The following is a 22,595-nucleotide window of genomic DNA, read 5'->3' on the forward strand; positions in this document are numbered from 1 at the left end:
GTGAAAAATTAATTCCGGAATTCCTGAAATCTCTTCTATTTTAACCGCATCATAAACATTAAGGTGATCAGTCTTAGTGTCTAGATGAGCTTGTTTGTCATTATCTTGTATTTTATTTCTTTTCATACGTTCTAACATGCCACGTGTTTGAACGGGTAACACATATAAGCTTTTGAGTAGTTCAGAGTCAACATCAATGCGGCTAAGAGCATCTGCATTGGTGTTGCTCTTACCAGGCTTATATATGATCTCAAAATCATATTCTTCAAGATCAAGTCGCATCCTCATCAACTTAGATGAAGGATTTTTCATATTAAAAAGATAAACCAATGGTCTATGATCTGTGAATATTTTAAACTTTCGGCCATACAGGTACGGCCTGTAGTGCTGAACTCCCCAATGAATGGCGGTGAGTTCTTTTTCTATTGTGGATTATTACGTTCACCCTTTGTAAATGTTTTACTTGCAAAGGAAATAGGCAAGTCACTACCGATTTCTCCTTGGGATAATATGGCAGATGCAGCCATATTAGACGCATCTGTCGTCAATACGAAAGTTTGTTCAAAATCCGGATATTGAAGCACTCTAGGACTAATGAGATCCATTTTGAGCCCTTCAAAAGAATTTTGACAACGCGTATCCCAAATAAATTTTGCTTTTTTCTTGAGCAAGGCGTTCAAAGGTGCAGTCTTTTCTGCAAAATTCGGAACGAATTTTCTGTAATAATTGGCTAAAGCCACAAATCTACGCACCTCATCAGCATTAGTGGGAATTGGATAATGTTGAATGACACTGTATTTGGAAGGATCTGGCAATACTCCTTCAGGAGTGAGCTTGTGACCTAAATATACTACTTCTGTTTGTAAAAATGTGCACTTAGATGGATTGAGTTTGAGGTTGTATTGACGTAATCTCTCAAACACTTTCTTAAGATTTTTATTGTGGTGGCTTAAACTTCCACCAAATACCACAAGGTCATCAATATAAAGAAATGCCGATCCTGGAGTTAATCCTGCCATTGCTAAACTCATCATTCTTTGAAAGCTATTGGGACTAATTTTTAGTCCAAAAGGGAGTCTAGTAAATTGAAAATGTCCTTGATTAGCCGTAAAGGCAGTTATTTCTCTTGAAAAATCTTTAGACTCTATCTCTACTTGATGAAAACCTGACTGAAGATCAAGAGTAGTAAAATATTTAGAACGACCTAATTGATCTAAAATTTCTTCTATTCTAGGGAGTGGAAACTTATCTGCAATTATTGTTTTATTTACTTTTCTGAAATCTACTACCAATCGCCATTTCTTTTCATCCGTTCCTGATTTTTTAGGTACCAATAAAATTGGTGAATTGAACGGTGATTGCGATGGTTCAATAATTTTGTCTTCCAACATTTTATTAACTTGTCTTGAAATTTCCACGGATTGTGATTGTGGTGTTCTGTAATTTTTTACATAAATAGGCTCTGAGCCTGTTTGCCTAATTGATTGTTTGTAAAAATTGTTGCATGTTAAATGATCTCCCTCTAAATGAAATATATCCATATAATCTTGACATAAAGATTTTATTGAGGATTTTGCGTATTCTGGGACTTTTTCTAATTTTAATTCTTTGAACAATCTTTCTTTTCTTTGATCTGTTTCATTGTCTGAATTTTTCTTGAGATTACTGTTATCATTTTCTACTTTTTGCATTACATAATTATCTATAGGTACTAATTTTGGTTCGTAATCCTTTACAATAAATTCCTTATTAGTGGTGTTTAAGAACATGATGTATGGTGTGCCGGAGACAATCGTACTGGAAGAGAAAACTCCTGGTGAAATTTCCTCTCCAAGGGCCACATGGTCTCCTGGCAACCACTTATCAAGTCTTCTGACGGCCTGACACCTTGATGGTATTATGAACGATTTTTCCTCAAACCGATCTTGCAACGGCATAGTGATCTCCTTTCCCTGCGTGAAAAAATGTATAACGTATGAATAGAAATCAATTTTGCATTTATATTTTATTAGGAAATCCCTGCCCAATATACCATCAAAAGGTATTCCAAAATTTTCATTAATCACGTGAAATGTGTGTGATACTTGCTGTCCGTTAGAGGATAAATTAAAGGTTAATAGGCATGTTCCTTCGGTCTTGTACATCTCTTGGCCTACACCCGAAAAATTAATTCTTTCGTTGTTGTTGACATTTATTTTCTTGGATTTAATTAAGCTAATATCAGCTCCTGAATCTATTAGAAATGTAGCTGATTGGTTTAATTCAACTATTGGCAATTTTATGAAACATGACAGAGATGTCATGCAAACTGATGGTATTGAGTTGGTTGCGGGTACATTTGCTGAGGTGCCCCCGGTTGACGCAATTGGCCAGGGGCCATTGCGTTTCCCGAATTATCAACGAGAGCTCCCTCTTGATTAGATTGTGCCATATAAATTCGTCCTCTTTGGCCCCTACCGCGATTGTTGTTATTGTAACCGCGATGGTAACCACCTGAACGATCACCTCTACCTCTCGAGTTCCATTCTCTTCGCGTCTGTGACTGGTTACTGTGATTACCACGATGGTAACCACCTGAACGATCGTTTCTACCTCTTGGGTTCCATTCTCTTCGAAATTGTGATTGACCATCATTTCCTCTTCTACCTTTTCTACTATTATTCACATTTCTTCCCCTTATCGTATTTACCTGTGGGGGATTGTTTGCGGACACGGTTGCTTCAGCCTCATGAGCAACAGCTACGGCTTTGGCGAACTCTGTCACCCTTGATGCTACTACGATTGATTTCAAGTTAGAATTTAAACCACTTTTAAAAGCATTTGCAGCAGTAGCGTCATTTAAAGTCCGTATTATTTGGTCATGTTCAGATCCTTGCGATTGGATCTGAACCCGCGAGAGTTCATCGGTTAATTTTTCAATTTTCTTGGCGAATTCTGCTACCGAATCTATACCCTGTCGTGTCTTTGTCAGTTCAGTAATTATGGAGGCAACTGTTCTTTTTATCCCAAATCTCTCTGTTAATTTTTTCTTTAGACTGATAAATGTAGTAATTTCGGAAGTGATACTTAATTTCGCACTTCCCTTAATTTTAATCTGAGTTACAAATTTAATCAGTAAATTGTTATTAACATTGTCCAATGTTTCGTGATAAAATTCTACAGCATCCAAGAAGTCCAACAGTTTGTCTTCGGAACCATCGAATTCCGGTATTAAAGACGATGCTAGTTTTAGGTCTAACACAGCCATATTGACTTTTTCTTCTGTTTCTTCTTCTTCTGTTTCTTCTTCTTCTATTTCTTCTATTTCTTCTATTTCTTCTGTTTCTTCTTTTTCTTCTTTTTCTTGTTGCTTTTGATTTATTTTTTTCTGAATTGCTGTTAGAAGTTCGTTTATTTCATTATATATTTTTAGTTCATTTTCTACTTGTATCCTCAACAATTCTTTATTTTCCCTACTACTGACTTTACTTTTAATAAGTTCTGCTAATTGATTGAACGCACTATGATGTTTATTTACTATTAATAATTTATTTACCACATAGTCCTCTTTATATATTCTGTCTTTGGGATTTTTCTTTAAACTGTGGCAAATTTTCTTTAGTTCGTTATAGAGCTCAATCAAAATATTGAAATTATCATCCATTTAATCTTGACCTAAATTAACATGACAAATCTGACCTATATAATTTCAAGCTTATTCAAAACAACACCTTTATTTTTGTTTACTTATCTGTCTTCATGATTTTGCTGACTCGATTTTCGTTGTGCATTCAACTCGGCATACGCAGCTTGAGTGCGATGTTCACAGTCCATCTTCGAAATTTGCTGACTCCGTTGTCGTTGTCCATTCAACTCTGCCTGTGCAGCTTTGAGTGCGATGTCTTCTGTCTTTTTGAATTTTGCTGACTTCGTTGTCGTTGTCCATTCAACTCTGCATACACTGCTTGAGTGCGATGTTCACGACGATGTCCACGTATGAGTCCAATGTTCACCAAGATGTCCACGTTTCACGGTTGAGTGCACTGCACCCTCTGCTCAGCTCACGCAGCTTTTTGAGTGCGTCGACTCCTACGATGCCACGGTGGCGCGTTTCCAACTTGCAGCCTGCGTCGCAATCCAAACTTTCAGGGTTGTCACGATCCTGGGATCGTTGGGGATGATCATAGGATTTCCAGGATATCAAAATTTTCCAGTACACCATCGAGACACTTCATCAGCTTTCCCCAGTATGGGCAACGGGAGAAAATTTTCTTTCACTTTTTTTTTTTTGTCACTTTTTACTTAAAGTTCTGCATTTTTTTTTTCACATATTTGTAGTGGGTTAATTAATTTTTTTTTGACTTTTATTGTAATTAAATAAATTATTTTTCACTTCCCTGGGACCGACGTCCCGACATAATCAACGTGTCGCGATCGCCATGTAGCGTAGTCGTATGAAAACAATGTTCATTACTCTGTGGTTCGAATGTGACTGTCGTCACTTCGGATTTATTCAATATAATCATACCATGCATTTACATTAAACATACGCATAAGCAATAACATAATGCATATGCTACAGGTTTAAGTAAATTTTTCTTTTTATTCAAAACCTCCCCAAATTGTGCGATCTTTTCCTCTCTAAAACCCCCGGTGTGCGATCTCTTTGAGATCTGGCGCCCTTACAAAAAAAAGCACACCGGCAGGTAAGTAATTATAAAAAGCTGGCCGAAAAGAGCTGGAGAAGAGGACATCGTTACACACTTCAATAATTAGGCTTCTATTGTAACCAACATCGGAAAACCATGTTTAAGAAAAACCCCGAAAATTACAACATTAAAAATGATGTAAATTCTAACAATTTTCCCAAGAGACCCCCCTTAAACATCCCAAATTGTATATAATAGTTATACTAATTAAGGGAAATTATTTTTTCAAAATTTAAAAAGTTATTTAAAAAAAATACCAAATTCACCATTTTGCCCCAAAGGGGTATTTTTTACTATCAGTGTTCTACGGGAAAACTCGGAAATTTTTTTTTTGGAAAGTTCATATTAGATTCGTTTTAAGCAATAACTCTATCTATCCAAATGCATTTGGATCAAAAAGATTGCTAAGAATTTCGCCAAAACTGATTTTTTAGTTGAGTGGTCAGAGTAACTTTGAAGTTCGAAAAATTTGTTTTTTAAATAAAATCCAAAATATTGGATCAAATATTATGAAACTTCTAGGCTTAGGCAGGGGTATGAAGTGAAACTACTGATAAAATTAGACAGATAAGTAGCTACTACTTTTTGAGATATAAATTTTTATTTTTTTTCCGATTCACCATTTTACCCCAGTTACTCCTATATAGTACAAAGGAAAACATTTTCAAAATTTACTTCTGTAAAAAAAAACAAAAACTTACGTAAAAAAAATAAAATAAATGGATAAAATCAGGTAACATAACCTGAAAATGAAAATTATTTTATTCGTTCAAGATGGCGACAGCAGTCTCATAAATATAACCTTAATATAATCAAAATTTCAATCTTTTATCACTGGTTGAACACGTAAAAGAAAAATAGAAATAAATTTTTAAATATTTCCGGAAATTCGGGTTCCGCCATTTTATGTTTAAGAATTTAAAATATTAACGGGATTTTTTTTATTCATTTTTCTAGAAGATTTCGTGTTAAAATTTGGAAACAAGAAATCACATCTTGGGTGAAATTGTTGCAAAATTATAGAGATTCCCGCAGATTCTTTACTCAAACAAAGAATCATTTGTAAAACCGGTAAAATCAATAATTCAAAATGGCCGACAAATATCTAAATTTCATTTTTCGAAAGATTTTTTTTCAATTTGTGAATTTGATCTGACTAAAAATTCTACTAAAAGAGACTAAAAAAAAACTTTTTGGAATAATTTTTCAAAACTTTTTATTTGAAATTAGATTTTTTATTTAAAAAAAAAAATTCAGTAATTTACATAAAAATTAGTCAGTGATCATCCCCTTGAGGAGGTCACTCCACACCTCTGCCGAGCTATGGATGTGATTTCTCCGTGGATTATGCGCCAGTTGATCGTCAATCGCGCTGCCGGTAAGAATGGAAATTATCTGCTCCGAATCTGGACGCACATCGTCGTCGCGATCCTCTTCCGGCAGTGATTGCTCCAAACGCGATTGCTACGTCTCCCTGAAGCACTACGACTGCCTCCTTGGGGAGCTTCGGTGTCCAGGATGTGCGCGCCCCATGCACGCACCGATCCTTCTCTGCCAATCTGGGCACAGTGTGTGCCAGGAGTGTGTTCGTGTGCAAAAGTGGTGCCCTCTGTGTGGGCAGGAATTCACGGAGATTCGCTCAATGACGCTGGAGGCCCTTTCGGCGAAGGCTTACTTTGCCTGCAAGAACACCCTGTACGGATGCACCGTTCGCCTGCCCTATGACCTCATGAAGTGGCACAAACCACGATGCTTGTACCAAACTGGCTCATGCTTCATGGGAACCGTCTGGAGTGGTTGTAGCTGGCACGGACGCAAAATGGACTACCACGATCACTGCGCAACAGTCCACGCTGAGAGATTCTTCAGCGTGCCCGAAGCTGAACTCTCGTGGATGTGCTCAGTTGCAGCAGCAGCACCGAAAGATGCACCAACAAAATCCGTTGTTGGGGTCTACATGTTCAGCACTTTTGAGGAAGTTTTCGATCTCTATCATGTGTACGATCGCACGGGAGCTCAGTGCCTCTGGACGATGATTTGTGAGTCAAAAGAGAGGAAGATCAGCAATAGTTTTGCCTTCCAAATTGAACTCTTCTGCTTGAAAGATCCATCGCGGCTACTCATCCAACGGCACTCATGCCACGGAGAGCGCGATGACGATCTCCTCGATGAAGCTCACTGTGTCTCAATCTCCATGGGGGACATTATGAGATTCACAGGAGACGACAAGGTGAGCCTCCCACCCAAATTCTTTTCCCTTCTAATTTTCATTTGCGTCATTCCCATTGATTTATTAGGGGCAACGACATAAATCAATTGATCTTATCGATCATAAAATGACAAATTATTAAATAAATATTTTGCTACATTTATAAATTCAACGTAAATATCATCCATAAATGTTTATCGCGAAGAAAATGCGATTTTTCAATCTAATTCCAACTGCAGGAGATTCTTTATCGCACCACAAATTAGGTCTCTTAGTTTAGATAAGGAAGCAGACATCGCAGCTAGAGAGAGCAATGAGATTGAGCTCGTTGACGTATTCTTGATAATAAAGACAATCATAACTTCAAAGAAAAAATTGAGAACGTTGAGAACTCAATAAAATGCGATAAATTCGATTTATTTTTCAATTTATATTTTTTAGAACAGTTGAAAATGTTTTGGAATATTTAATTTATTTAAATTTTTGTAAAAACTTTAACTTTAACAGTAAGATATTAATTTAGTACTCTTTAGTACAAAAAAGGTTTGTCTGGCGTAAGTCGTTGAATTTATATTACATCGGTTACATCACTCTTTAGTACTTTTCTATCTTGTCATTATAATGTCAGCTTTTTTAAGACTTAACACCGAATAAATTTAGTACACTTTGAATATAATTTAGTACTCTTAAGGCTTGAATTTAGAACTTTACAGGCTTTTCTTTTCTTAATTTTAATTTCAGACTTTACTGTTTATGCGTTTCAAGTTTTAAGAATCTTAAAATGTCTTGGGCAGAAAATTTTTTTTGGCAACACTTCAGAACAACAATGGTGGTAAAATCGCCCTCAAAGCCCGACGTAAAATCACCCCGTGTTGTGTAAAACCACCCCCAACGATTTAGGTTTTTTTTACTTTATAGAACTTCTTTATTGTTAGTTTTTGCTTATTATTCTTCCATTCATATTAGTGCGGATATCCGTTTTAAGCACAAATTCATTATTTTTAGCAATTAATCATGACTCACAGAAGTTTTTTTTTTCAACGTTTTTAGCGTTTTTATTATCTTTTTTTTAGCTTCAAAATGTCTATAAAATATTTTATTGCCTTCTCATCACGTTAATCACGTTACATTCGCGATTTTTAAGCTTATTTTATGGATTTTTCCTATCAAAGCTTTTTGTCTTAAATTGAAACGATTTTTAATGTGAATTCGAGTTAAGAAATTTCTAATCTTCATCTATTGATATAATTTCAAGTTTTATCGATAAAAAATTTAAAAATCTCTAAATACAATCGATTTATTTCATTCCAGTAAATTAATGAATTTATTCTATTCTTTTTCATCAATTTTACGAACAAATCGAGTGAATTGATTTTGAAAAAAATACTTAAAATCTCAAATCTCAATTTTCCTCAACAGAAAGTTCATTACCGAATCAAAATTCTGGATTTACGCGACTGCCAACCAAATCAAGCTAATCCACAATCAGCTCCTCTGGCCATTTGTGAATCCTGCACCCCTGATGAAAGAACTCCTGCTGGAATTGAATGCACCAACCTCAAATGCGTCCCCATGTCTAATATCATCACCAAAAAATCCTCACGGAAGCTCCAGAAAAACAAAATGGCCGCTGAGAAAGTACGCCAAAAATGGCTTCTATCTCCTAACCTCAAAAGCTAAAATGAAGATTTTTTTCAGTCTTCCCGTTATGTGAATGGAACAGCGACAGAAATCACCACGAGGGCATCTCCAGACGGTAGTTTGGCCAGTCTGGACTTTGCGGAAGATCAAATACTCATTAAAAACGCAACGCAGGTTAATGTGGTGAAGACGAAGACCATTGACGTCAGCAAGCGCGATTTGAAGGGGATCTTCGATCGGGAATTCCAATCGTTGAAGATAAAATAAAAAGACGCCTTCTTATCATTCTTTGCTGGCGGTTTCTTTATTTATTTGTTTAAAAAAAAAACTCACAGCGTGTAATCTTCCGGATGATAGAGCTCACTCAGCAACCGATAGACGTAAGACGGTGCATTTCCTCCCCTGAAAGATTTGATAAAAAATAAACAAAATGCTCAAAAATGAAGGTTTTCTTTCTTCTCTTTTTCCCGTCTTTCCGGGAATTACTCACAGATTGGAGATGAAGAGTGTGACAAATTCAGGAGGCACGTAGTCAAAGACAGGATTGTAGCAACGAACTTTCCGGGCGTCGCGCATTTTGTACGGGATAACACCCTCTGTGGTGCCGACCATATTGAAGGCATCCATCTCATAGCTACAGAGGTGGACAGGGGAGAATTTGTACATTGGCACAAGGACAATCACCGGCACGGAGAATTGCTTCGCCGCCAGGGCGACAGTATAGGAGCCACAGGCAGCCCTTAAGCCGCCATTTGCAAGGACGCTGTGGGTGCCAATGATGACCTTATTGACGCGCGACATCATGGCGTAGATTGCAGAGTCCGGGATCACCGTTGTCTCAATCTTTGCCTTTGCCAAACTCGCTGCCAATGCGTGACCCTTGAAAGGATTTATTTTGTGATTTTTCTTGTTTACGCTACGACGCCATTTCTTACGCGAAGAAACAAAGATGGCGATTAACGGATTTTTGAGTTTTTCTTTACTCTTTTATCAAATACTTTTTTTGTACTAAATTTTAAAGAATAATTTAATAATTTTTGATGCAATTGCCTTCATTGTAAAACAAAAATATTAAACGAAATATTAAACAAAATAAAATTTTAAAAATTAATAAAAGTATAACTTACCTGAAGAAGATTTATAAGAAACACGAATCATCAAAAATTCTTTTTAAAATTTTAATTTAATGGATCTTGTTTAAACTGTTGTCATAATTCTTTAATATTTTTTAGACCATTAATAAAAATATTTAAAGACATTTAGTACACGATAAACGAAGAAAATTATAACCAAAATATAAAGAAGAAAACCCCTTAAAAATGTTTTCAAGATCTCGAAATATCTAGAAATTGTTGTTTAGGAATAGATTCTGTACTAAATGTCTGTGCTAAATGAACTTTTAAATCTTTATAAGGCAAAATACTCTAAAACCTTTTCCTTTACCTGTAACGCCTGTAGCACAGTTCTAGTACAAAATTTGTTTGTGCTAAATGTACTAAAAAATTTAGTACATCATTTTTTTTCTCTTTTATATAAAAGAATTATATTATATTATGTAAAAAAAAAATATTTGATAGAATCCTATTCAGCCAATTTAACAAAATAATTAAAAGAAAAAAATAATGGAACTTACCCGGCAAGCTGGTGCACATTCAGCCACAACAACCTCAAAAACTCTGCTCTTGGCTGCACTCTTGAGGAAGCTCTCAACACTCCGGGAATGCCCAAGAGTGAAAATTAATTCAGACGAATGAATATGCTCAGCTGCTTGTTCCGCCAGATTCTCCTTTGTCGTCTCCATTTCCATCTCAATCTCCTGCAGGTGATTGAGCAGAGATCCCCGGAGGCCCTCTTTGGGCTTTGTGTAGTCCATCGCTGAGGCACTTTCACTTGTTTGCGTCACGAGTTTGTGCAGCGAGAGGGATGCCTGAGATTCATCATTACTACGCAGCTGAGCTGAGTCAAATTCCTCCCGGATGAGCTTCAAGACACGTCGACACATATTTGCCGTGACATTCTCCTGGGGCAGGGCCTCAATGAGGAATCTTCCCTGATCCCGGACAATCTTCATTAGCTCATCAGCAGTCTTCCACTGACTCGCAGCAATGATATTCTTAAACACAGTCACGCTCCTTGTTGTTATTTCGTAGGAACTCTCAATTTGCCTGCAATGAATTCCCCAGAAAAGCCCATTTTTATTGCTTCCGGAAAGTCTTTTTTGTCGATTTCTTCATACCTCGTCAGGATGTCGTAGATCATATTAGCCACCTCTGGAAGGGGAAATGCATTTGTTTGCCCCTCAGTTTTCATTTTCACCACTTTTGCTTTTCTTTTATCAAAGGAAAATCGTTCAATTTCACTTTCAAACAATAATAAAACACAGATGTGTCCACGCAATAATCAAAAATGTTACGAAAGTAAGGTTAGGAACATTATTTGCTATCATAACCTCACTTTAGAACAGCTGGAGAAGCACGATTGTTGCTAACTTCATTGTTTTCCTGGAAGTGAAATAAAAACAAAGTTTTTTCTGTGAAATAAATTCTGAGGAGTTGGATTTTCTCGATTTCCCGTAAAAGTAGAAAGATAACTTTATCATGGAGCAAGAAGTTAAATATGTAGTTCAAGAAGTATGCAGAATTTGCGAAGCAACGGAAAATCTAATTGATATTTCGAAAGGAATTTTTGACAATCTGAAAGAGAAACTCCACAAAATTGCTTCTGTTGAGGTAAATAATCAAGAAATTCTTTAATAAAATCTCAATTTTAATGTATTTTTCCAAATTTTCGTTCATTAATCAACTGAAGTCCTTTTTCACAATATATGGGGAATGACCCCAAGGTGTAAAGGGTTAACCCTTTAACGTCCAACGTGAAACATAAAAACATTGAAACATGCGCTCTTTTATCGCGATTTGTATTCTATGAATTTTTTTAGAGGACTTTTCTCACTCAGAACGTCTTTGACCCCTTATGCGTGAATTTGATGCATTTGTAACATGGAAAAACAATTACATTCATAAATAATTGAAAAAATAATATGTTTCACGTTTGGGTCGGCGTATGACCCAAAAAACCTTAAAGGGTTAATGTTTCATCTATTTAATTAAATTTTAATTTTTTTCAGGAGAAGTACGTCTACTGCCTCAAGTATATTTGCACCCCGTGCACGGTGAAGCTGGAAAATGCCTTTGACTTCATAACTCAATGCGAATTCACTTACAGAAAATTGTTAGATCAGCTTGAAAGCAGAGATTTTTTAAATGTTTCTTATCCAAAATCCCCAAAATCAGAAATTTCACCAGATTTTGAAGTAGAGGAAACTAAAATTTATTCCTTTGAAGCATTTGAACTTCTACCAAAAGACGCTCAATCCGTCAGCCCTTCTCCGGGACCATCCTTCAAAGCAGAAGTAGTTGATCCGCAAGAATCTGACGCGGAAAATAAAGAAATAATTGATATTAAGAAAGAAGAAGACACAGAATCTGAAGACAATTCATTTGGGAATGAAACTGAGCCAAAGAAAGCACAAGTCCTTGAAAACAACACAAAAAAACCAAAAGAACTCAATCCTGCCGAAAAAACTAAGAACGAAGCTCCCACATCACAGAAGAAGAAGAGGAACAGGCAGAAGATGCCAAAGAATCTAACTTGTGCGTTCTGTGAGCAAAAATTTTCACTCAAACGCGGTATTCTAGCCCATTTACTAGCTTTTCACGTGAATAAGAGCCACCACAAGTGTAATCTGTGTGGGAAAGTCCTAATTGACAAAAATAAACTCAAATCGCACCAAGAGAATATGCACGGCTGTTTCAAATGCAACTTTTGCGATAAGACGTTCACAAGAAGGAAATTCCTCAATAGGCACCAAGGAATTATTCATCTGGGAACAGTAAAGCGCCTACCGAAGAAAGATTATATTTGCGATATCTGTGGCCGAGTCTTCAAGGCTCATGTTAGCTTTACTGCTCACATGAACAAGCACAAAGGAGTTCGTCCTCACAAATGCAATGTATGCGGCAAGGACTTCATTTACCGCAGTGCCATGATAGAACATCTAAAGATTCACAGTGATAAAGCAATGTTTCGTTGTCAATACTGCTCTAAAGACTTCAAGACAAATGGGGAGCTGAAAAAACATATCTGGGTTCATATAAAGACAAATAAATTCACAGCAGCAGATGGGACAGTTCCCAAATCCTCGCGGGAGCTCTACTCCTGCCCACTGTGTCCAAGGACTTACAAGACGAAGAAGGCTTTGACAATGCACGATAGAACTCATACGGGAGAGAAGCCCTATCAGTGCACCCTTTGCCCTAAAACTTACCCAATTAAATCTCGTCTTACCATCCACATGGTGTCACACAGGGGAGAGAGGAAATTTAAATGCTCTCATTGTTCAAAAACTTACGGACGAAGGGATTGTCTTTACAGGCACGCGAGGATTTGTTCGGCCAAAGAGGTTAAAAGTGTTAAAGACGTAAAAGAAAAATAAAATCAAATTTAATTGATTTCATGGTTTTCTTATTGAACTTCTTACCTTGATTCCTTCTATGAGTGTCATCTTACCTTATTTCTGCTTTTCAATTGTTTTGGCCGGGATCTACCGAAAGTAAAGAACTGATACTTACTTTCTTATTCCTCCTCAGCAATGGATGTCTTCAATTCTCCAACATCTTGTTTGCAAAGTTCTTTTACCTACATTCTGTTACCTTTAGTTTTGTAAAATTGTTGTTTAGATTGTTCTACTAATCGAGGGTCGGAAAATATACTATACTAACTCAGTTTTGTTGATTTTCAGGAGAGCGATTTGAAAGTTGAGCTTTACTACTTATGTATTGCTTTTTACATCCCTTTTCTTCTTTTTTTTTATTTTTCTTTTTTGTTTCATTGTTGTTTTAATCTTCCTTTGCTAACTTTTTTTCTTCTCGTTTTCTTCAAATTTATTATCAACGCTTAATCTTTACCTATTCCTTCATGTTTTCCTCTACCTTTCTAAGATCTTTCAATAATAATTCTCACTAATTTCTAACTTTTGTCTCTTCACGTTTTGTTGCTCTATCAGGTACATCAAGATGGCTTCTTTTAAATTTCATCTATGTTTCATTTACACACCTCGAGCTAACCCGCGTTTTAGAAACATTCGCTGCCATGCCAGGAGAAAGATTCTGTTACTTAATAGAGCCGCCATGAAAGGCAAAATAATACTTAAATTCTAAGTTTTCTTCACAAAAATTTAAAAAAAAAACAATAAATAATTTTAAAGATAATTTATTTTTGCAATAATTTCATACGAAATTATTTTCACAACAAGTTTATTAGTTAATCTGAAGTAGAAGTCTCTTCAAACATGCTTCCTTCAACTTTTCCTTTCCTATTCATAAGATAGTCCTTCTGTGGAAGCTATTTCTGAGTTTCTGTTCTGTTGCACTTCCTCATCGGCGCCATATTGATTTGTTGAATGCTCAGTAGATGAACAGCCAACAAGATGCTTCTTCATTGTCTTCTCTTGGGCAAACTTCTTGTGACAAACTGGACAGCTGTGGGGCTTCTCACCGGTATGAACTCTCATATGTTCCCGGACATTGAATGGAAATCTGAAACCCTTTCCGCAGACTTTGCAGTGATGGTCCCTCTCACCTGTATGTGTATGTATGTGCTGCCTTAGGTGTGTCCTGTTGTAGAAGGTCTTTGGGCATAAATGGCACCCGTGTGGCCTCTTGCCGGAATGTATATTCATATGTGACAACCATGCAGCCTTCAAGTTAAACGACTTTCCGCATTCTTTACACTTGTGAGGTTTGGCATCTAGATGCGTCTGCAGGTGTTCCCGGAGGTAGGCCATTGTTGGCGATGCGTAGCCACAGTAATGACACAAAAAGGGCCTTTCCCTCTCATTTTGCGATCTTTGGTGGGTTTTCATGTGACAATAGAGAGTCAAGGGGTTCTTCATGCTTTTCCCACAGATGTTACAAGGAATTCTGGGAAGTTCTCCTTGACTACCTGGCTCCATTGTGTGATACTTGCGATGCTTGTAAAATTCGCCGTTATATTTGAATTCCTTCCCGCACAAATCACAAGTGTAGGCCCTCTTGTTCAAATGATTCGATACTATGTGATCTTTCATGTTATGCTTCTGTAAAAATGTTTTCGAACATAATTCACACTCATAGATCTTCTTGCCTTGAGGTTTTCGCCCAGGTTTACGCGGTGGGGGCTTTTCCCACTTTTTCCATTTTCCATCCAACGTTGGAATTTTATTTTGCTTCCGGAGAAATCGAACAAGTTCCGGAAGGAGCTCTATCTTTTTCGGGGATGCCGTTTCATTGGCAATCTCTTGGGAATCTTCAACAACTTCAAAGAGATCAAAGTAGGTCTTTTCACGATCTTCTTCTGGTAAACTTGACTCAGGTGAATGATCTTCTTCATTACCATAGAAATCTTTGGGATTTTCTTCAAAATCTTCTTCCAAGAGCTCATTACAGATCTTGTCAAAATCAAACAAATCTGAATATTTGGTATCCTCCTCAGACTCATTACCTTCCTGCTGTACAGGAGGTTCTTCATTCACAATATTTAAGTTAGGCGAATTTGGCGCGTCATAGCAGCCATTTTGAGAATATTGATCATCTTCATGCTCTTCATTTAACGAATGATTAGAATTTGTATTTTCTGTATTTTCCCAGATATTTAAGAAAACAATAAGCTTGGCGTATGTCTCTTCGGATTGTTTTTTAAATTCAAAGGCATTTTGTAGTTGCAAACTGCATGGAATGCAAATGAATTTCAGCCATTGGTCGTACTTAACCTAACAAAATCACAAAAACCGGTTAATGTTAGGTTAGGTACGTGAATGAAAGTTTAATCATTTTATTAATCTAATTAAGTATTTTTCAAGTACAGTTGTGACCTCGTGGTAGGACCGTCGTCAAAATGACTTCTCCGCGGTAAAACGGCTTCAGAATGAGGAATTTTGCCTTCGCAGTGGGACAATTAGTATCCTACCTTTCCAATAGTACTATTTGTCCCACTGCGTAGGCAAAATTCTTCATTCTGAAGCCGCGTTTTATCGCGGAGAAGTCATTTTGACGACGGTCCTACTACGAGGTCACGACTGTAATCTATCTTATAATAAAACAATCTACAGAATCTAATTCATTTTTAACGTACAAAATCTTATTTTTACCTTAAAATCGCCGATTTTGTGAAGCTTCTCCTTCAAATGAATAGACTCCTTTGCCGTAAGATTAATTATTGGGTCATCTCGAAATGGATGTCGCAACCAAGTAAAAAATTTCCGTTTGACATTTGCTTGGTTAATGGGTAACCCAATAAAAATTTCTCCCTGTTGAAGATTGCGTTGAAATTCGATTTATTAGTTCAAATAAGATGTAAAAAGTTTAGATATAAATAATTAAAAATTAGTCGGTAGTAACCAAACTACTTTTTATTAAGTGCATATTTTTTTAAAAGCAATATATTTTTATCATTTTTTTTCAAAAGTACTTAACGCCTTCACAAAAAAACTCAAATTAAATTTTTAATAATAATTTATAATTTTTTAAAGAATAAAATTAAAAAAATTAAAAAAATAGAAGTAATTAAAAAAAAATTTAATTAATTTTATTTTTTTAATAAAATAAAAAAAATAATTAAAAAAATTAAAAGTAATTTTAAAAAAATATTTTTAATTTTTTAATAATTTTAATAATTAGTTGGTATACCACATACCAAGTATTGTAGTCGTCGGAGAAATCGACAACCTCGGATCGGGCTCAAACTTGGTATGAGCACGTTTTGGACATCCCACATTACGAAAATGGTGGTGGAAAATTTTTGATCCGGCCGGCCAGCCGGTGCCCCAAACTTTGCCTTTTAAGTCGAGAACGGTAACAGATAGAGACTTCCGGTTTGAAGTTTTCTATAGAAATGTGGGTGTAAATTTTCATTTTTTTCGTATTTTCAAAATCCAAGATGGCCGCCATCCGCCATTTTGAAATATCGTCAACCACTTCCCTTATAGCTAGAGGGCTGAAATTTTAGTATGTTGTAGACCTCAGTGAGACGTTTTCATCGATAATTCATACTTGAAAATCGGTCTAACCGTTTAGCAAATATGGCGGTCTAAAGCAAAAAGTGTTTTTTCGATATAACTCGAGAACGGCTTGACCGATTTTGACCATCTTGGTATCAAATGAAAGGTATTGAAAAGCCCTATAACTATTTAGAACATTCCAAGTTTCAAAAACATCCGCAAGAGGCGCTAAAAACGAAAACAAAAATTGCTTAACTTTAAGGGGCAATATCTCCGAATCCCCATTAGGCAAATCTTTTAAATTTTGATATGCTGTAGCAGGACTAATAATCTTTCCCAGTCCGAAAATGAGGAAAATCTATGTCGCCGTTTAGAAGATATGGCCATTTGAAAAATTCTTTAATTTGAAAAGTTCTAAGAGCCTGCTTGTGCGATTTAGCTCAACTTTCTAGAACATCAGAAACCTCTTGAATCACTCCTTTAGGACAAAAAGTGCAAAAACCTGTTTTGGTCAAACAAAAAACCCAAAAAACCGCCATTTTGTGTTCTGGAGGTGACCTTGAAATGTATCGAAATATATATCAGATTATAGCTTATTTCAAGACCTTTCCATAATTAGTCAAGAAATTTCTGTAGGTCTAATAGAACTTAAGATATAAGCATTTTAATCTGTTAAATTGCTAAATTTTACAAAAAATTGACTTTTCCTACTAATACTACTCACAAATTAAATTACAACGCATAGACTGACCCATCCGCGTTGTGGTATACCAAATCTAATAACTGGACGCGTTATGATTGACTTTTTTTAAATAATTTTTTAAAAAATATATTTCTTTTTAATTATTTAATTTAAATAAAAAAATTAAAAGTAATTTTTAAAAAAAATACATTTTTTAAAAAATTATTTTTTTTCATTTATTAAATAAAATTAGGTATTTGATTAAAAAAAATTAAAAGTAATTTAAAAAAAAATTTAATTAATTTTTTTTGTTTTATTTTTTAAAAAATTATAAATTATCATTAAAAGATTATTAGTCTTATAGATATAAGTAGTAGATATAGATAGTTTTGCAGAAAAAAACAAATTACTTTTTAATAATTGTTTTTTTTATAAAAAAGTAAAAAGTAGTAGATTATATTTTTTATCAAAAAAAATCTCAAGTGCGTAACGCCTTCACAAAAAAACAAAAGATTTTTTTTAATTATTAAAAAAAAATTGTAAATTAAAAAAAATGTTTTATAATTTTTTTTAATTAAAAAAATAATAATTCTTTTTAATTTAAAAAAAAATTATAAATTAATATTAAAAATTATTTTTAGAATTATTTTTCAAAAATAAATCCTTTTAAGTGCGCAGCGCCTTCATACAAAAAAGCAAATTACTGAAATTACTTAAAAAAATGTTTTTACAAGGGTAATTTGCTCATTAAAAATCTTTGCTAAAGAGTAGTTTTTTAAAGTTATTTTTAATAAAAAAAAAATATTTTCAAGTGCGTGGCTCCTTTACAAAAAAAACGGAACTATTTTTTAATATATTTTTTAAATAAACCTTTTCAAGCGTGTAGCTACTTTGTAAAAATTGAAAAAGTTTTTTTTATTAATATTTTTTACAAAAATGGCGGATCTTGTATTATAAAAACTGATCTTGGCATTTTTGTACTCAAGAAATGAGTTAAAAGATTTTAAATATTGCAGAAAATTGTAGAGTTTTGCAAAACCTTTAATTTGATACCAATTTAAACAAAATCGAACAAGCAGAATAGAAGATATGGCTCTTAGAAGTTTTAAAATTAAAGAATTTTTCAAAAGGTTTATAAAAGTATTGACTATTGTCGATTTATGCCTTATTTTTAAGTAATTTTGGAGTAAGTCTTTGGACTTGACTTCTTCTAAACAGCTAAATAGTTTTTTTAGCTAAAACATATTTTTAAATTTAGCGCCTCTTGCGGATGTTTTTGGAACTTGGAATGTTCTAGACAATTGTAGGGCTTTTCAATACCTTTCATTTGAGACCAAGATCGTCAAAATCGGTCAAGCCGTTCTCAAGTTATATCGAAAAAACACTTTTTGCTTTAGACCGCCATATTTGCTAAACGGCTTGACCGATTGTCAAGTATGAATTGTTGATGAAGACGTCTCATAGAGCCCTACAACATACTAAAATTTCAGACCTCTAGCTCTGACGGTATTTCAAAATGGCGGACGGCGGCCATCTTGGATTTTGAAAATACGAAAAAATGAAAATTTACACCCACATTTCTATAGAAAACTTCAAACTGGAAGTCTCTATCGGTTTCAACCACCATTTTTGTGATATAGGATGTCTAAAACGGGCTCATACCAAGTTTGAGCCCGATCTGAGGTGGTCGGTTCTTACGACGATTACAATATTTGGTAGAGGTAGGGGTAGAATGGCGGCAATTTTTGGATTTCCCAGAAAATTTTAGCAAAGGTTGGTCAAATAAACCAAATTGATATCTCACCATTTAGCGTCTAAAGTTTATTACATGTGGTCGGCCATTTTGTTTTAATGTATTTTGATTGACTTGAAATATTTTTTACCGAGTTAGGTTTCTGACCTATACAACATATCCAAATTTCAACATTTTATCATTTGCAGAACCAGAGATATAAAAAAAAGTAAATAATGGTTTATTATTAAAGATGGCGGCCAGAAATATATATGTATTGGGAGGGTATAATCTCTTAAAGCAAAGATCCTGAGATTTAATGTTTATTTTGCTAAAGAACGCATGTGTTTATGATACCACCATTTTTAGCTGTGATTTTTACAATAATTTTTCAAAATCCTTTCTAAAGTAGCTTGATTTATCTTAAAGTAGCCTTCGATGACGTAACACAGCTTAATTTAAGGCTGTGTAAATTAATTTTTGGCTTTTATTAAATAAAAAAAATAATTTGAAAAACTTTGAATGCAATTGGACATATTAAGGAATTATCCAATGACGAAAAGAGGAAAAGGTATGGATTATCCTACGACATGTCGTCACAAACTCTTTTTGCAGAAATTAATTTTTACTCGGTTGCGACATCCATTTAGAGATGACCCAATAGATTTTCCGGAGTTTCACAAACTCTGCAAGACTTGACAATTTGTTCTTCAATCTCTGGTTTGTCTTCTTTCTTTATATTCTTTTTACAGACGTATTGCTTGATGTATTTTTGCTCCATTTTATTAATTTATTTACAGCACAAAATTCACACAAACTGCGGATTATTTGTTTACTTTTTACAATCTGAAGTTGGGCGCAAATAGACTGTCAGCTGTTAAAATTCTGTTTTTTTTTTTTATTAATACGGGTTCCATCAATTCAGATGATTTCCCCGAAAATTCTGTTTTGTTTAAAATTTATTTCAACGTTATCAACGTTATATTGTAAAGAATATGCTTCAAATGATACATCTATTAATATTTTCTAATGTCTATAAACAAATAATATTAAAACAAAAATTTCTTTAACATTTTTGCCATTTTTGCAAAAAAAAAATTTTAAATTGAGAAGTTAACGGAAAAAAACATCGAATTTTGAACAGCTGACTCGATGTAAACAAAACTCTTCGTGTCAACAAAAATAAGACTCTCAGAAAAAATAAGAAAAGTGATAAAATGGAAGCAAAGAATTCAATAAAAAAGTTAAAATATACTGAAGAAGAAAGTCAATTAAAAGAAGAAATCGTCGAATTGTGTCGAGTTTGTGAAAGTTTGGAAAATCTCATTGATATTTCAACGGAAGAATTTTCCCATCTGAATGAGAAGTTGCACCAGATCGCGAATTTTGAGGTAAAATTTAATTTATTCGTAATTATTTTAAAGATTCTAAATTGACTTAAAAACAAAGAATGTTAATTTGTTAAAAGTTCATTAAAGTTTTCCATATTTTAATAAAAATCTCAATTTTGCCGATTATTATCCGATATGTCATTGGAACACTCCTAGGAGAATTCTGTTAACACTTAACTGACAAAATTAAAGAAAAAACGTTCTATTTTTTTTTATTTAATTTCGTCTTTAATTTAAAAATTCTTTTTGATATTAAGAAATAGAAGCATTCTTTTAATGAAACAATAAAAAGTAAAGAATAATAACAAAAATCAGAGAATTAAACTTAACCTCGAAAATTTTTCCAGGAACAAAATCCGGAAATCCTCTACCTTAAATTTATTTGTAAACCGTGCAGCGTTAAGCTTGAAAATGCGTTTGATTTTAAGATTCAATGTGAATTCACATACAGAAAACTGATTGATAGACTAGAAACTACTGAAAATGAAAGTTCTGATCTCATAGATCCTCTAATTGGTAATAACGAAGCTTCATCTGCAAAGTCTACAAAAGATAAAGATTCACTACAGACTGAAAATATAAAAGTTGAATGTCCAGATTACCCAATAGTTTCAAATGAAAAAGAAAGCAATGATCAGTATTTGCCAGTTAACGTCTCTGATCACAGTTACAGCAGTTTCATGAGGAAAGAGAGCTCAAGTACAAAAAGTGAAAGAAGAATCTGTATTTTAAGGAAAATTGTAAAAGTTTCCGAAAAATCCCTACAAAAGGTTAAAGATAAATCTGACGAAGATGAAGAAGAAGATAAAACCCCAATTGATGATAAGCCCAAAAACTTTGATTGTGCTTTCTGCAACAGGACTTTTCAAAAGAAAGGAAGACTAAAGAATCACATTGAGGGCCAGCATATGCAAACCAAAATATACCCCTGTCCAGACTGTGACAAGGAATTCACCCTTTCCACAGCACTCTATCGGCATCGAGAAATACATCATTCTACCCAATCATTTGCTTGCGACACCTGCGGAAAAGCCTTCAAGACGAGGATCTACCTGAATAAGCATAAAAATATTCATTCAGAGACAAGAAAACCGGTAAATAGGCCACATCTTTGTCACATATGTGGGTACAATGCGAAAGATTTAACCCACCATACGGAACACATAAACTGGCATGCAGGAATTAAGCCGCACAAGTGCAATGAATGCGGAAAAAGCTTTGTCCGGAAGGACGCTATGCGAGCTCATATGCTTTCGCATTCAACGGAAAGGCTATTCATCTGCCAGATTTGCACAAAGGGTTTCAAATCCAATGCACAGTTGAAGATTCACACGAGAACCCACACCGGAGAGAAGAAATTCAAATGTAAATTCTGCGATAAGGCCTACACTCAGGCAAGTGGCTTGATTTTTCACATGAGAACCCATACAGGTGAAAAACCCTACGAATGCCCAACGTGTCAGAAGAAATTCGGACAAAAGCAAGTCCTGACGACTCATATGTTAATTCACACTGGGGAAAGGCCACATGAGTGCTCCTCCTGTTCCAAAACATTCCGTTCCTATTCGAATTTTCAGCGGCATAAGAAAATCTGTTCTGTGGGAGTTGAAATTACAAAAGAAAATAGTTAAAGGGGCCGTTTACATAAACGTAAACGTTTACGTAAACTGTAAAACATAACCTATGTGATGAAATAATAAAAATTAAAATTTTCAATGAATTTGATGTTTTTATTCGTGAATGCATAAAAGTGTTAACAATATGATTTGTTGGCATAATTATGTCAAAAATTAAGCAAGATTTTACAAACCACTTTCTCATAATTTTGATAATTGGAAGAAAATTCTTATAAGGAATACTTGTTATTAAGAAAACTTTCTATAAGAATGATAATCTTTCTTTGATTTTTCTCTCCAAGAAATAATTAAATATTTCTTAATTAATTAAATTCATTTTGTTTAACGTGATTGCCCCTCTTTTACCCTAATTGTAAAAAAAAGGAATTAATCAATGAAATTGTACTTTTTCGTGCAGAGCACCAGAGGGATCAAAAGATTACCTAAATTCATCCGTGACGCTAAAAAATTCATCCGTGATGATCAAAAATGCATCCGTGACGCCTAAAAATGTATCCGTGATGATAAAATGTATCCGTGACGGTTAAAAATGTATCCGTGATGATAAAATGTATCCGTGACGGTTAAAAATGTATCCGTG

General features: G+C 34.6%; 4 protein-coding genes across 5 annotated transcripts; 2 read left to right on the plus strand and 2 right to left on the minus strand.

The window, feature by feature from the left end:
* Positions 1-5,979: 5,979 nt before the first annotated feature.
* LOC129789055 (E3 ubiquitin-protein ligase sina) lies at positions 5,980-8,983 on the plus strand. Its single transcript, XM_055825676.1, has 3 exons — positions 5,980-6,918; positions 8,317-8,535; positions 8,596-8,983. Exons 1-3 carry the CDS (start codon positions 6,073-6,075, stop codon positions 8,803-8,805), a joined length of 1,275 nt encoding a protein of 424 aa, XP_055681651.1. The 5' UTR covers positions 5,980-6,072; the 3' UTR covers positions 8,806-8,983.
* Positions 8,858-10,957, minus strand: LOC129789075 (translation initiation factor eIF-2B subunit beta). The gene is made up of 4 exons (XM_055825710.1): positions 10,775-10,957; positions 10,172-10,703; positions 9,029-9,417; positions 8,858-8,940 (listed from the first exon to the last, which is right to left on the minus strand). Exons 1-4 carry the CDS (start codon positions 10,846-10,848, stop codon positions 8,868-8,870), a joined length of 1,068 nt encoding a protein of 355 aa, XP_055681685.1. The 5' UTR covers positions 10,849-10,957; the 3' UTR covers positions 8,858-8,867.
* A 37-nt stretch (positions 10,958-10,994) lies between these two features.
* LOC129789178 (zinc finger protein 665-like) lies at positions 10,995-22,098 on the plus strand. The gene is made up of 4 exons (XM_055825826.1): positions 10,995-11,267; positions 11,666-13,024; positions 20,136-20,378; positions 20,726-22,098. Exons 1-4 carry the CDS (start codon positions 11,136-11,138, stop codon positions 22,007-22,009), a joined length of 3,018 nt encoding a protein of 1,005 aa, XP_055681801.1. The 5' UTR covers positions 10,995-11,135; the 3' UTR covers positions 22,010-22,098.
* On the minus strand, positions 13,794-19,823 carry LOC129789015 (zinc finger protein 391-like). 2 transcript variants are annotated; one of them, XM_055825616.1, is made up of 3 exons: positions 19,649-19,823; positions 15,725-15,790; positions 13,794-15,346 (listed from the first exon to the last, which is right to left on the minus strand). In XM_055825616.1, the coding sequence occupies exons 1-3, from the start codon at positions 19,766-19,768 to the stop codon at positions 13,913-13,915; spliced, it is 1,620 nt and encodes a 539-aa protein (XP_055681591.1). In that variant the 5' UTR covers positions 19,769-19,823; the 3' UTR covers positions 13,794-13,912. The 2 variants fall into 2 exon arrangements, with proteins under 2 accessions (XP_055681591.1, XP_055681592.1); XM_055825617.1 differs by having other exon boundaries at positions 15,725-15,883; positions 19,060-19,756.
* Positions 22,099-22,595: the final 497 nt, after the last annotated feature.

This window comes from Lutzomyia longipalpis, chromosome 2, assembly GCF_024334085.1.
Source record: "Lutzomyia longipalpis isolate SR_M1_2022 chromosome 2, ASM2433408v1".
Taxonomy (NCBI): Eukaryota; Metazoa; Arthropoda; class Insecta; order Diptera; family Psychodidae; genus Lutzomyia; species Lutzomyia longipalpis.

Excerpts from the sequence above, each read along its gene's own strand:
- LOC129789075 (XM_055825710.1), bottom strand. The coding sequence starts at position 10,848 with ATGAAAACTGAGGGGCAAACAAATGCATTTCCCCTTCCAGAGGTGGCT. Across the intron at positions 9,418-10,171 it reads AATGTGCACCAGCTTGCCGG|GGTCACGCATTGGCAGCGAG; the intron begins GTAAGTTCCATT and ends AATCCTTTCAAG. Across the intron at positions 8,941-9,028 it reads ACACTCTTCATCTCCAATCT|GGGAGGAAATGCACCGTCTT; the intron begins GTGAGTAATTCC and ends CAAATCTTTCAG.
- LOC129789015 (XM_055825616.1), bottom strand. The coding sequence starts at position 19,768 with ATGGAGCAAAAATACATCAAGCAATACGTCTGTAAAAAGAATATAAAG. Across the intron at positions 15,791-19,648 it reads GTGAAACTCCGGAAAATCTA|ATTAATCTTACGGCAAAGGA; the intron begins TTGGGTCATCTC and ends GATGACCCAATA. Across the intron at positions 15,347-15,724 it reads ACAAAATCGGCGATTTTAAG|GTTAAGTACGACCAATGGCT; the intron begins GTAAAAATAAGA and ends TGATTTTGTTAG.
- LOC129789178 (XM_055825826.1), top strand. The coding sequence starts at position 11,136 with ATGGAGCAAGAAGTTAAATATGTAGTTCAAGAAGTATGCAGAATTTGC. Across the intron at positions 11,268-11,665 it reads ACAAAATTGCTTCTGTTGAG|GAGAAGTACGTCTACTGCCT; the intron begins GTAAATAATCAA and ends AATTTTTTTCAG. Across the intron at positions 20,379-20,725 it reads ACCAGATCGCGAATTTTGAG|GAACAAAATCCGGAAATCCT; the intron begins GTAAAATTTAAT and ends AAATTTTTCCAG.
- LOC129789055 (XM_055825676.1), top strand. The coding sequence starts at position 6,073 with ATGGAAATTATCTGCTCCGAATCTGGACGCACATCGTCGTCGCGATCC. Across the intron at positions 6,919-8,316 it reads GATTCACAGGAGACGACAAG|AAAGTTCATTACCGAATCAA; the intron begins GTGAGCCTCCCA and ends TTTCCTCAACAG. Across the intron at positions 8,536-8,595 it reads ACAAAATGGCCGCTGAGAAA|TCTTCCCGTTATGTGAATGG; the intron begins GTACGCCAAAAA and ends GATTTTTTTCAG.